At 35.5% G+C, this 15566-nt stretch overlaps 1 protein-coding gene across 6 annotated transcripts in view; it reads right to left on the reverse strand.

Moving 5' to 3' along the window:
* NCOA1 (nuclear receptor coactivator 1) overlaps positions 1–15566 on the reverse strand; it is a 149936-nt gene that overhangs the window by 34385 nt on the left and 99985 nt on the right. For all 6 annotated transcript variants that reach the window (XM_011356558.2, XM_011356562.2, XM_011356557.2 and 3 more), the window contains 3 exons: positions 12618–12765; positions 10005–11325; positions 7109–7289 (listed from right to left, as the gene is read on the reverse strand). In XM_011356558.2, coding sequence (XP_011354860.1) covers positions 7109–7289; positions 10005–11325; positions 12618–12765 — 1650 coding nt within the window. The remainder of the gene's footprint in view (positions 1–7108; positions 7290–10004; positions 11326–12617; positions 12766–15566) is intronic.

The following is a 15566-nucleotide window of genomic DNA, read 5'->3' on the forward strand; positions in this document are numbered from 1 at the left end:
GCAGTAACTATGCACAGCAGTTAGGGTGTTTAATTTTTTTAAATATGATGTAGACAAAGGACTCTAATGTACAAAAAAAATCTATAAATCAATAATAACCAAATAAGCCAATAGATAAATGGTCAGAAAATATGAATAGATCACATAAAGTCATTGAAAAGCGATCAACTTAATTCACAAGAAATACTGATTAAAACTACACTGAGATATTTAAAAAAGTAAAACCATCAGATTGGCAAAGATGAGAAAGTGCATAATTCAACATACCGGCAAGGATGTGCAGAAAGAGGACCATTATTAGTTAAAAGTGCAAACTGGTACGATATTTAAGAACGGCTATTAGGCAAAACCTATCAATTCTATTCAGAACTTATATTGCAGATATAACTTATGTGTAGTAAATTATCTCTACATAAGATTATTTATTACAGCTTTGTAGTAGCAAAAGGTGCCTATCAATAGGCACATACACTAAATATAACCTCAAAAGTAGGGACATTAAAATAGATTTTTTTAAGTATTGAAAATAATGTAAAACATTTTTAGTTATGCAGTGTTTTTAATGTACTACAAATAAGATTTTAAAAATAATCATCTCAGAATACATATTTTACAAAACATAAAAACCACCACCTCAGGAGGTCACTCACTTACTCCAGTGATATTGTCAATGTTCAAATTTTTTTGGAATTCTAGACCTATCTTAACTAGTATAAGAGTCCTTAAAAAATACATCTCCTTATAGTTACATCTAATTTTGATTTTGATTAAAAAGTTATTATTCTTTTTGGATCAACAAATTTGGTTCCCAATAACTTCAGACAATATCAAAAGTCAAATTCATCATTTTAAGGATAGGGGTTGGAAGATAACGAAAAAGACCTAGCGGAGGTTTTTGACAGTGCTGCCGAAGAGGCGCATTGTACACATTCTGATCAACAACACCCTGCCCGCTAAGCCGTCTCACTGAGAAAGCAGTATGTATCCAGATGTGCTGCTTTTGTAGTACCTCTCTAACAGAATTATTTAAATTGCTTGGTCACACTGCATCAGTGTGTGTGTGTCCATATAAACAGCACATCTAGAAACCAGGCAGGATGATTTAAATCTTGGTTCTGCATACACTAACTGGGTAACTTTGGGCATGATTTTGTCTGTGTGTGTGAATGTGTGTGTGTTCTTTTCATTCTCTAGACCTTAGTTTTCTCATATGTAAATGGACAAAGGAAATTTTCTGGTTCAGTGTGGAAGATTTATCACCTAATTTTATTCTCTCTCCAGAAACATCACTGAAATAACAAAAGATATAAAACAGGAAAAATAAATCTAAGATTGAAGAAAGGCAAAAGAATCATGGCAGCTGACTAGAACAATGCAGAACTGCTGAAAGATAAAACAGACGGGAACAGACTGATGGTGAAACTTCAACTAAACTTAAAAACTTGCAACAGGTCAAAGAGATTTTCCAAAAAGGGGAGCTTTCCCAGAACACCAGAATAACTCTAAGCTCAGCGGTCACTGGAGCAGGTAAAGGAAAGGACCAGGCCATGGGCCATTACAGGGACAAATTAAAGGACAACTGAACAGCTGCCACCAGGCCCCTGCTCTGAATGCAGCTGACTCTGGTATGTGCCCATGGGATTAAAGTGGTAAGTACAGGACTCAAAGAGGGAATTCTGCCCAGGGAATTCCCCGAAGTGGGTGCTAGGCTGCCACGAAGGATTTCCCCATCACCAACCCCCTCTCCCTCACAACAACTTTTTATAGAAACAAGGCTTCTATAATCAATCTATATTCACTGCCAGAGCAAAAGGGCTTCTCACTTTAGCTAAAGAAACACTTAGCTGCCTCTATTTTTCATTTTAGGTCTTTTTTGGTATACAGTTGAGCCTTGAACAATGCAGGGTTTAGTGCACCAACCTCCCTATAACACTTCCACTGTTGAAAACTGGTGTATAACTTTTAACTCCCCCAAAACTTAACTACTAACAGACTACTATTGACCGGAAGCCTTAACGATAATATAAACAATTAAACACATATCTTGTATGTTATACATATATTTACTGTATTCTTACAATGAAATAAGCTAGAGAAAAGAAAATGTTATGAAGAAAACTTTAAGGAAGAGAATATACATTTACAGCATTTATTGAAAAAAAATCTAGGTATAAGTGGACCCAAGCAGTTCAAACTCGTGTTGTTCAAGGGTCAACTATATATAGACGAAGAGCCCCAATTCACCAAATATTCAAGAGAAGTCAACAGCAAGAAAGAGAGAGCAAGTTTAACAAAGAAAGTAACTTCAAAGAAAATAGGATTAATATAGAAAATGGGTGAGCCCTAGAATATAATACATACAATATAAAGTATAATGAATTTATCATCATGTAGATTAAAAAGTCTACCAGATCCATAAAAATAGGCTTCTATGGAAAAAATAATTCTAGAAATTAAAAACATGATAGCTACAATGAAAAGAATTCAATAGATGGACTGAAGAGCAGAATGGACATGAAGATTCAGTTTTGATCTGGAAAATTTGACCCAGAGATTCTCTCAGAATACAGTGCAAAAGGGCAAGGAAAAGTATGGGAGAAAAAAGTGACCTGGCAGACAGAACCAGAAGTTCTAACTGGTGGTAAAATATGATGATAATGAAAATGTCCTCTGCAAGACATTTACACTTGCCACAGTTCAGTTCAAGATTAAAGACTAAAGTAAAGAAAGATGCTTAATTTTTCTGGGTGGGTGCAAGGTTACGACATGGAACGGGCCACTCAATAATGGACTCTGGTTCTGGTCAAAGGTGGTGGTGGACAGCATAGAGGCTACAGGTGGCAGAGAATTAGTGGCTATTCTTCCCCTCTTCCCTTTTATCTGCCATCATATTTTTGGCCCTATCATCTTTTTTTCTTTCTTTTTCATCTCCAAACCTTTATTCTTTTTTCTTTTCTCCTGCTCAACTTGTTTCCTTAGCCTCCTTATGCCTCTAGAATTTTTATTTTTTATTTTTGGTCTATATTGAAACATTGTAGACTGGCATCTGCCTCTATCATCCTCTCCCTCATATACCTCACTATCTTCCCCTCTATACTTTTGGCCTTGACCAACACTTCAGCACAAGGCTTAAGAGATTCTGGCCTATTTACATACTTTTGTACATGGAGCTGTATTTGGGGGGTGAAATCTCAAGAGAGAAAAAAGAGCTATCTGCCTCAAGACAGACTGTGAAGGAAAAACACTCTACTTTTATAGACTTGTAGAGCTAGAAGATATCTTCTACTTTTATTAACTTTAACTTTTATCAAATTAATATATATACACATAATTTTACAAGTCAAAACCAAAAGGTTCATTCTGAATAAAAGCAGTTTCTTGCCTCACCCCTTCTGATCTTTTGGTTCCTTCCAAAGAGACACACCATTCTCAGCTTGTGTAGCTGTTTTCTTTGACATTTGCCTATTTTCTCTAAATATGCATATGCTGCTACTTCTTGACATCTCAATTTTAGATTACTGGCTTCCCATAGTGAGAGATGAGGTCTTAGTTCTCTCACATCTACCTTATTTTTTTGCATTTTATTTAATTATATATTTAAAATATACAGGACATTGGTTAGACATTTATACAGTTTTTGAAACGATCCCCCAATTACTTTTTCTCTCCTCTGGCCCTACACCTAGCTATTACATTAATGCTGACTGCATTCCCTACGCCGTGCTCCCCATCCCCGTGACCATCTATCACTACTAATTAGTACTTCTTTAACCCTTCGCCCCTTTCTCCCAGTCCCCCAATCCCCATCCCCTCTGGCTGTCACCAGAATGTCCTCTATTATTTGTGAGTCTATTTTGATTAGTTTGTTCTTTTTGTTGTTTAGATTCCACAAATAAGTGAAATCATATGGTATTTACCTTTCTGTCTTATTTCACTTAGAATAATCTCTAGGTCCATCCATGTCATTGCAAATGGTAGAATTTCATTTTTTATGGCCGAGTAATATTCCATTGTGTGTGTGTGTGTGTGTGTGTGTGTGTGTGTGTGTGTGTAATCATAACTTTATCCAATCATCTGTTGATGGGTATTTAGGTTGCTTCCATATCTTGGCTATTGTAAATAGTGCAGCCATGAACATAGGGATGTATAGATCTTTTCGAATTATTGTTTTGCTTTTCTTTGGATAAATATTCAGAAGTGCAATTGCTGGGTCAAAAGGTAGATCCATTTTTAATTTTGAGGAACCTCCAGACTGTTTTCCATAGTTGCTGTACCAATTTGCGATCCCACTAACAGTGTATGATGGTACCCTTTTCTCCACATCCTCGCTAACACTTGTTCTTAGATTTATTGATGATAGCCATTCTGATGGATATAAGGTACTATCTTATTTGCATTACTCTGATGATTAGTGACCTTGAGCATCTTTTCCCATGTCTATTGGCCATCTGTATTTCCTCTTTGGAGAAATATCTATTCAGGTCTTCTGCCCATTTTTAATTGGATTGTTTAGGTTTTTTTGTTGTTGAGTTGTATGAATTCTTTATATATTTTGGATATTACCCACTTATCAGATGTATCATAAGTGAGTATCTTCTCCTATTTAGTAGGCTGTCTTTATTTTGTTGACAGTTTCCTTTGCTGTGCAAAAACTTTAGTTTGATGTAGTCCCATTTATTTTTCTTTTGTTTCTCTTTCCCGAGGAGATATATCCAAAAAAATTACTAGTAGCAACATCAGAGATATTACTGCCTATGTTTTCTTCTAGAAGTTTTATGGTTTCGGGTCTTAGATTTAAGTCTTTAATCCATTTTGAGTGTATTCTTGTATATGGTATAAGAAGATGGTCCGCTTTTATTTTTTGCGTATATCTGTCCAATTTTCCCAACACCATTTATTGAAGAGACTGTCTTTACCCCATTGTATATTCTTGCCTTTGTCATATATTAAATGAGCATACAGACATCACACCTACCTCTCTTACTACCTCCTGTGTCCCCAATTCCCTAACAGAGATCGCAGCTTTTTATCAAATTAATATTCAGATTCTTATGACTGTGCAAATATTACTGCTAAGTCACACTGTATACTGTGTTCAAACCTCCTTTGTTTACCATGCTTTTTCTTTTTTCTGGAGTTAACAATTCTTACTTTTTCTACTAGCCTGCTTTTCGAGGGGAGCTTTTCAGATGCTTCAACATTTTTTACATAAACCTATCAATCAGTAATACTTCCTATAAACTCAAAAAGAGCAATCCATTTCTTCTCCGGAGGCCTCCTTTCCAGAGGACTCAGGCCCCTGTTCTAGCCTGCATTGGTTGCTCCCTAATCCTGATGACCAGCTATCATTCCTGGACTTCCTTTCAGATCCTCTCTTTCCCCTGGACCTCATTATTTTTCTCTTTTTTGTTTTCTCCCTGTTTGCTGAAGGTACATCCTATAGGACTTTCACTAGAAAAGGTGAGTATATCATAGAATATTTAAGCCCTTTTATACCTGAAAATGTCTTTATTCCACCTTTACAATTACTGGAACTTTGGATGCCTAGTTATAGGTTAGAAATCATTCTAACCTCAGATATTTCTAAAGTAAATTTTATTAATGTATAGTTTACACACAATAACATATGCCCATTTTAAGTGTACAGTTCAATAAATTTTGACAAAGGTATAAACCCCTAATCTTCCACCTCAATTAAGAAAACAGAATATTGCTATCACCTCTAACAGTTCCCTTAAGTTCCTCTGCTGTCAATCTTCACTACTTCTCGTACCCTCTACTGTTGGATGATTAGATGGCAGGGCGACCTTTGTTAGGTACCTCCCCTTACACATCCATAGCCAGACATCTTCTTTCTGGCTATGGGGAAGGGGACCAGGATCAAACCAGTCAATATGCAGACTTTCGTTTTATCACCTTTCAGCCTTGCATCTTATTGTTTCCCCAGCTGTGCCTGATATACAGGAGCCTGGAAACCCGCACTTTCAAGTAGAAGAGACTTTCAGAGTCATCTTATCTAATGCTTATATTGCAGATAAAGAGAATAGGGCTCAGAAAATTCATTTAACAAATAACACTTAATAAAATGGACAATGTGAGACTTGAACCTAGGGTCTGCTCTTATCTAGTGTTCTGGTCAGTTGAAAAACTACTCCTAAAAATGTCAGAGATGATTCAAGATTCTCTTTCCAGCCGCATGAAAATCTTGGCAAACTTTCGTGAATTTGTCACTACAGCTAAAAGCTACAGTAAGACTGAAATAAATAAGTCCCACATCTGATCTCATCAGAAGAGGGATAAGACTTAGGTCAGGAATCTAGGCAAATTTTGAAGTAAGTTGGTTAGTTTCTTTTAGCTTCAAGGTCACACAATGGAATTATCACCACTTTTTTTTTCAACTTCAAAATTTCATAGGTGAAAATAATTGAGAGTCCTACCCTCATGAAATTTCAAGTATTATACTACCAAAATGTCTCTTAATTAGAAGAATGCTAACATGGCTAGAGCAGTGGTGAATTATTACAACGGCTGTCTCCTAAACGGTGCTCCATGGAAAACTCGTTCTATGGGGTAACATGTATTACTTGAGAAAAGGAATTCCATACTCAAAGTCTGGTAAATGCTGAGTTAAAGAAATCTAAACTGGCTTATTTAACATAGGATTTCTTAAAACCTTTAATATGTACTGTGGAACTTTAATGAGGAATGATGTATATGCCATGTAGCATTTGCCCAGCGTATTTTAGCACAAAATCCTTTTACTGCTGCTCTTAGGACTAGTGTTCAAGGAAGACACTTTGAAAACATAATCTGACCCAATATTATAACCCAATATCTGAAAGTCCTAATATGGGGTGTTTTGGTTAAGAACACAAAATTGCTCTCCTTAACATCAACCGTGCACCTTAACATTACAAAAAGGCAGATGTTATAATTTAAAATATACGAGTTGAGTGAAGTGCCTATGTATAAAGGTAACTGTATATAATTTATTAATGAAAAGGTATTTCACTCTCAACAAACGGTCTGTGCAATAATGGTGAGAGACAAAGCACTAATCAGCATTATCATTAAACATTTAAAATGAGGTTTTGTCCCCAACACGTACTATTCAGCCTGGAAGTGGGTCTGGCAGTGGTGGACTGAAGTGAAGGTGGCAGGATCTCTGATTTGACGGTTACACTGGTGACTGCACCATCCATCCTCTCTGTCTCACATAAGCCTGGCAACTGGGCTGCCTTCTCCAGCGTTGGTAGTAACTGATCAAACTGGTCAAGGTCAGCTGTAAACTAAAAATGGAAACCAAAGTTAGAGGAAGTATGTTCTACACTTTCACCTAAAGCAAGGTAGAAAAAAGTTGCTCCTTTAAACTCCATGAATTAAGTGCAACTATGAAAGAATGAAAAAATAATTAGAAATTACATGACTTAACTATTCCACTGGAAAAAATTTTGGATGCTTATAATATTAATATACGGAAAGATATAAGATAACGTATATATATTATTTAACTAATATATCTCGGTATAAAATTTATGCATTGGAAAAAGACTGGTCTGGAAAGAAGTGTCAAGCGTACTGTATTATGATAGTATCAAGGGTGATTTTTTTCTGTTATGTTTTTCAAAATTTTGTAAAATGACTTGCTTCATAAAGGAATAAAAAATAAATTTACATTAATATGGCTTTTCTATCATTTAAAAAAATCTGGGAAACTTTTTAATGAATAGTCTTCTATGATAGCCAGGGAGTCTCTACATCTGCCTGAGTTTATGCATAGGACAAAATTGGCCTTTATTTCACAATATTATTCTACTATGATTACTTTGAGATAATTTATCAACATGTCTGTTTGTATTTCATTATTTAATTCAACTAATATTTATATTTCTAGATTACATAAATAGAATTATATGTATGTATTTTTTTAAATGTCTGGCTTCTTTTACTTAACATTACATTTTTGGAATTCAGAAATGTCCTACGTTGCAGTAGTTCATTTGTTTTCATTGCTGAATAGTACCCCATTGTATGAATGTGTTACAACCTATTTATCCACTCTACTGTGATGGAGTTAGGGGTGTTTCCAGTTTTAGGCTAATGCAAATAAAGCTACTATGAACATTATTTAACATGTCTTTGGTTTCACATGTGCAAAACGTACTAACCATAAAGGAAAAAAACTGGCAAACTGGACTGCATTAAAATGAAGGACTTCATTTTATGAAAAAGCACCAGTAAGAAAAGAAAAAGGCAAGCCATGGCACAGAAAAGATATCTGCAAACATATAACCAATAAAGGACTCATCTAAAACATGTAAAGAACTCTTACAAGGATAAAGACAACATATTGAGGAAATGCCAAGATACTTGAAAAGCAATTCACAAAAGATACCCAAATGACCAATCAACATTTATCAGGGAAATGTTAATTAAAATTATGAGATAGAACTACACAGATTCAGAATGGCTAAAATTTAAGAGTGACAATACCAAGAATTAGTAGGAACATGGAACAACCAGAAGGAATTCTTGCATACTAGGAAAACTGGCATTATCTACTAAAGATGAACATACACATATCTTATGATTCCGCAATTCCACTCCTAGATATAAACTCAGCAAAAATGAGTGTCCGTGTGCATCAAAACAGATGTACCAGGACTGTACACATGGTTTTATTTTATAAAGCTGTTATTTTAAATTTTACAGAGGGAGAGTTTTAATATGGTCATAATTTAAAGCTATTTTTCAGCTTAAAAACACGATATTAGTTTAGTTGTACCAAGAAACGTGAGAGAGAGCCTTATCTTCAAAGAGCGTACACATAAAGAAATAACCCAAATCGTGTTATTACAAATAGTCCACAGAAACAATCCAGAGCACAGAGAGCACAGAGGAAGGAAACGTCTAACTCGGCTACTGAGGAAGATTCTAAAGAGATGTCTGAATTGGTTTGTGAAGATGAGAGCAAGTTCAGCAGACTTAGAAAAGAGAACAGGGCGGCAGATGCTTAGAAGAGACATGGCTTACCCCAGGAATGGCAAGGACTTCCATGTTTCCAGAGTACAGTATGTCCGTGAGAAGAGAGAGGTTTTTCTGAGATGAGGGCTGAAAACAAAGCTGGTTCAAGAGACTGAAGGACCTACGAATACTAATTTCGAATCTGGAGAGTCTTACTGATCAACTGCTTTGTAAGTACTTTTTCAGCTATTTCATGGATGCCTATATTGTGTCTAAATAATTTGTAAGCTCCTAGATGGGAGGGACCCTATTTTGTTTTTCTTAATTGCTTTAGAGTCTACAGCAATTATTCAATTTCCACCTCCACCTCCACCCAGCCTAAGCACAGAGGATGCTAATCCATAAAAATTTATGCTAAGATCTGTTTATATGTGCTTCTGTTTCAGGGTGTTTTACACACTCTACTACCCAGAATACTCAAGTCCCTATTCTGATGGGGGTTGAGTATGGTTAGAAGCAGATGAGAGGATAAACTGCCTTAGAAAATGTTTCAAAGGAAATTAAATAGCCAAGTGAGACAGTCTAGGCAGCTTCAACCACCTTCTCACATTTCTCTCCCTGTTGTTTACAACAGAGGTTCCCAAACTTAGCTACCTATCAGAGTTCTCTGAGGAACGTCCTTAAAATATAGATTTCTGGGTTCTATTCTCAGACAGTTGTATTCAGGAGGTGGGATTGGGAGGAGGGAGCAGGAAGGGTATTTTAAAAAAATCTCCAAAGACGTGAACTCTGATTTTAGAGAAAGAAATATCTACTTTCTTAGAATATTGTGTTAATATTGCAGCCCTCCAAAGTTCCGAGAAGAACTCTTAAGGGCATCTTGTGATTTTTTCAACCACTGATACGAACCTTTTAATATATTCCCAATGGAGAGGGAAAAAAACACAGCCTGAATCCAAATCTGGTCTATGGCTGGAGTTAAATAAATGAAAAGGAAAAAAGAACTAGGAATGTCATCCTGTGAAGTGAGGATTACCCACCTGGTTCTGGGACTCCAGTTTAATTTCCTCAGGGGCAGGTTTGGTCATTGGGGTTGGGTTTGTGTTACAAGGATCCATCTGTTCTTTCTTTTCCACTTTCACCTTAACATCATCGAGGCTCAGGTTGGGCGTTGATCTTAAATCTTTCTCATCTTTGTCTAAAAGGTAGCGTAGGAGCTGATGGTCTTTTGATTCTTTTTTCTTTGAAGCATCCAGTTCTAGTTTCACACTGGAGTTCCCCTGTGCCTGTCCAGTCACTGATACAGAAGCAGATGCACTGTCCTTTTTATCAGGCTCCACAGACAAGGTGGTGATATCTGAGGGGCTACCCTCCTGGAGGAGCCGGTGTAGAATTTTATGCCGTTCTGTCAGTGAGCTATGAGAGGAGGGGCAAGAGCCGCCTGAAGAGTTAGCAGACGCAGAGCTGGAAGTGCCTGCGCAAGACAGTACCTCTTTGCAACTCGTGTCTATGTCAGCATGCCGTAACTGCTGCTCGGCAGTTGTCGTCAAAAGCTGCACTAGTTTGTGACTGGTTTGAGAGTATTTATTGTCTCCATCTGAGAGTCTGTCATTGTTATGCAGAAGCCCAGAATCCAGAGGTTTGCCATCACTAGAGCTGTTGTCAGACTGAATCATTTCATTTAAAATGGATGCAATCTCTTTGTTATCTTTGGACTCAGCTTTTGCTGGTTGTATATTTAATCTGCTAGGTGAATTTTGTGAGCTTATCTGTCTGAGGACTGGAGAACTGGCAGAGAAGCCAACGGAGTTATTGGGTCCTTCATTCATACTCTGTAAAGGTGTTACTGGGATGTTTGAATAAGATCGGTTACTATTATTACAGGCAGTGCTTGTCATGCCAACAGGGGAGCTTAACGTTGGAATATTAGGAGGAAACGAATTGCTTGGCATCCTGGGCCTTGTTGCTAAACCAGAACTAACTTGTCTCCTTGGAGACATGAACTGTGCAAGGGATATTCCTGTACCTTCTATAGGAGAATTATTGAGGTTTAAAGAGGGATTAGTGCTCTGGGAACTGGCCTGTCCTTGGTTTAAGGCAACACTGGCTACAATCTGGTTTCCAGGTGAGCATCCAAAACTCCCTTGGCTGTTGCTAGAGTTACTATGACTGCTGCTATGAAGGTCAGAGCTCTGTTGGCGGTTTACTCTGGTGGACACTATGTTGCTGTTGGATGGTGGCAATGTGGATGAACGGGCCACACCATGAGCTGGAGAGATACTAGGATTGACGGAGGGGTTTACTCGGGGAACTGACATTCCAGAATTAGTGTCATCTTGAGGAGAAAGACCACTGTGTTCCCTAGGGGAGAAAATACATTATTATTCAAACATCTTTATTGGTTTCCATTAAAATATTTTTATGATGCATATTATAAAACGAGACCATTCACCTCATTATATTTCAAGCTATCAAGGGCTTCTGTATCACTTTAAATTAAGAAACAACAGTGGACTGTTAGTAATGTGAAATATTAGCACCTCTTAATAGAAAATAGTGCTTATGGTTCTATAAATTTGATAATGGTTTTAGTTACATGGAAAAGAAATCTTTCTTGGCCTTGGGAAATAAAATTTAATATATGTACTTTTAACTTTTCAATATTTAACACAAATAATTAACATTACAATAATACTTTTGGTTAAAAGAGAAACGTCCCACATCTCTGTTTACAAAGCATTTACTCATGACTCCCATGTTACAGCTTTTAAGTATTTCAACTCCAAAGAGGAAGACTGGGTAAGGAAAATACTGTGTCACTGATGTAAAAATTAAAAAGGGTGATATGCAGACATAGCAGATGTTTTGAAAGAGAAATCACAATATGAAAAAAAGAACTGTGCTAATTCCACTCACAAGCATAAATTAAACTAAAATTAGAAAAAAGCAGAATACTGAATTCAGATTTTCATCAAGTTCTTCACTCAAATCCATAATTATGACAACAGATTTGTGACTGGTATTACCATGTTCCAATAAGCAAATATATCATATGAGGAAAAGATGAAGTGAGGGGAAATGTCTTTGTTTTTGTTTAATGCTAAATTTTAAATAGTTGTAAATGTAGGATTTTGAATAATTCATAGGATAAGAAAATGGTTCCTTGAATATACCATATACACCAGTGTAAAACGTATTTAGAGAAGAGAACAAATTAGAGGCAATGACAGTCAAAAATCTCAAGTTGATAGTTTAATGATTTGTCGTTTGAGAAACTGTCAACCTAAACTCAGGAGCCATCAAGTTTGCCCTAATGAAAATACATTTAAAAATAAAAATAACAATATGAACAAACTTCGAAATATTTTATAAGATCATATATGGGAGTTCACATATGGAATGTTGGAAACTTGTAGCCACCTTTTCGGTTTTATCCTTAAGACATCATTTCAGCCTCATCTTCCCTGTCTCCCTTTTTGAACAACAGAGCTATTGTAGGCAACAAAACTATAAAACTCAGTATGGATACGTCAAACTAGTTTAATGCCTGATTTAGAATTTGTTTTCTAGCCATCAAGAGTATAAAAATTTTTCTCAAAGAAGAGACATGTGAACTGACTTATTTCATATGACGCTCTCCAAATAAGTAGTACCTGTCGATGATATGAATTCCCATGATGAAAGGCTGCATGTCTGCATTTTGAGGGTAGCAAAGTTTACACTTGGTGTGGGCGCTAAGCATTGTCCCATCATTCAATATGAACCTATAGGATGGGCTGGAGGCAGTGCCACGAGTCATCACTGTTTCAAACAAAAGAGAAACCTAGTTAAAATTCTGACACTTGTACTGTGGGCAAAGGAGAGTTACCAAGCCTTACTTCTACCTAGAACCTCATCTTAAACGCCCGCCCAAATGCTGCCTGCTCAGACTCAAAGAACAGTTCAGACGAAGTATATATCTGAGGGGGAAAATGACTCTGGTTGAAACAGACCACCTGATGACAAGTTTATGTTAGTCCTACTTGAATGAGTGACTCCTCGCCTAAGTTATGATGATAAAGAAACCCCAAACCAGAAAAAAAATCAATCTTAATCTTTCCCTGTAATGGGGCAGTTCTTCAAATTTATTAAGTGTGCATTAAAAACACCAGGAAGTAACCTTCTCCCCTCTCACTTTCAGTAGGTCTAACAAGGTTTTTTTCTTGTGCTGGCCGAATTTTTAATAACAGCTTTATTGAGATACAATTCATAAACCATAAAATTCACCCTCCAAGTTTTGATTAGTGTACACTTTCTTAACTAAAATTCAAATTTATTTTTTTTACTCAGGAATGTGAATCACTAAGGTCCTGTTCGACAAATTATTATATTCATATATATATATTCTTTTTGATGCTTGAATTTAGTTTAGTAAGCAAATTAAGATAAAGCCAATTAGTACAAGGAACAAAAACTAGGTTAAGGCAGTCAAATCATTACATAAAGAATATAATTTACTTTGTCTTAAAGCTTTATTAACAGCAGATAAAATTCTAACCATACTGGTATTTATTAAATATGTAAAGGCTATAGCAGACTACTAAGTAAGAAAACATCATTGCTCTTTTAGTAATACAATAGAATTCTATTTTAAGGAAGATTTAACAGATAGATTAAGCCATACCAAGGTTAAAAATCATATTCACTGAAACAAGAATTACTACCATAAATATAATGATTTAGCCTGTAATATTAGTCCTATTTTTCAAAGACATTTCAGAAACAGTTTCAATTACATTTTAAAGATATGTTAAAAAGACTTAAAATGACTGATTAATAAATAATTTTTGAAGCCACGTATTTAAGTAAAAAGAAGACATGCTCTGTTTTATTGTCTTGGGTATATTATATAAACTAAAGAAGGTATAATCTGTTGAAAACCTATATCATACGTAAATTTGTCTAAGTACCAACACTAGGATATAAATTTAATTGAAAGTGTTAAGATCTATGTCGAACCAACTGAAGTCCATACCCATGTGGCAAATTCAGCCAAAATCACTGGCATATTTACCAAACATAACACATAAATTTAGTTCCTAATGAAATAATCAATGATGAAAAAAGTCTTTAATGGAAACTGCTAATTTTTGTGTAAGAATATAAGTAAATGTTGCTATACCGAAACCTTAAAAAATATTAACAATTTTCAATTGTTAATATAAAAAATATTAACAATTTTCAATTGTTAATATCTTTTTAACAACATATTTTGGAAAACATAACTACAACAAAAAAGTGGCATTTTAAGATACATAATTAACTTGGGATAATGATAAAGATAAAGATGTATAAAGGGCCAGATAAGACACAATATATTTCATGTTATTTTGCTTATGTCATTTTGTCTATTTCCTTATCACTGTTCATTGTTCCTTAGGATCTTCTCATTCTGCTGGAAAACACTCACTGGCTTTTCACCACTGAGTTGCACTGTCCAACACAGTAGCCATCAGTCACATGTGGCTATTTAAATTTAAAATTAAATAAAATTTAAAATTTAGTCCCTGAGTCATACATTTAAGGTCCTCAATAACAGCACATGGCTAGTGGCTCCCATACTGGACAGCACAGCTCTATATAACCTGACTTCATCTTGCATTTTCAATCTTATTTTTCATGACTTCCTAAACATTCCTTCTATAACTCTTGGAATAGGAGGTAGATAAATTTTTACACTTATTCTTCAGCTAGAATCAACATAAAGGCTAGTACTATGTCCCGTTCTTGTTATTCACTCTCTATTGAATCCTGAACAATGCTTTGCATATAAAATCACACAGTAAGTACTTGCTGATTGATCCTCAACTTAAACCTCATCTAAACAGGTTAATACTGACTTGTGATCAACTACCGTAACTTTTCCTTAAATGGTAGATTTTAAATCTTAGCTATGTTCTCAAATGCTTATATCTCAATTTATATTTTTGCTCTTGTAGGAATCTAGACTTATTTTTGTAATGGAAATCAATGGAGACAAATTTCTTGATTTATTGACAAGCCCTATAAAGTGAGAAAGAACCAGAAATTCAGGCTAGCATGAGAACATTAAATACTTAATGGAGATTACAGAAACATCAATAGTCCTTTGGTAATTATGCTGCCTTAACTTGTAGGATCATATCTAAACTAGTAAAAATTCCAAAATTAGAGGACCTCTATTAACAAAAGGAAATGATTACACTTTAAGTTTTGAAGTTAGATTATTTATTTTGGATGATAATGTGTGGAATACGACTTAACACAACTCACATTCTTTGAAATGAAAAAATGGCAATAGTAAATATAACAAAATGTTAATTAGAACCTAATTAAGACTATCCAGTTCACTAAATTTTTTTGGTGCTCAGTTGTTCAGACGGACATATCACCAAGAAGGCAGCATGGGTCAATGAAAAGAATATGAGTGTAGGAATCAGATTTAGGCTTGAACTTTGTCATTTTTAAGTTTAGGGCTTAATAATACAAATTAGCCTTCACACATCATCACTAAAATGAAGCCAATAACGTTGTGAGATAATAGCAAGCTTGGAGCCTACAACAGAGCAGGACTGAATGAATAT

Source organism: Pteropus vampyrus, unplaced genomic scaffold, assembly GCF_000151845.1.
Source record: "Pteropus vampyrus isolate Shadow unplaced genomic scaffold, Pvam_2.0 Scaffold28, whole genome shotgun sequence".
NCBI classification, from domain to species: Eukaryota; Metazoa; Chordata; class Mammalia; order Chiroptera; family Pteropodidae; genus Pteropus; species Pteropus vampyrus.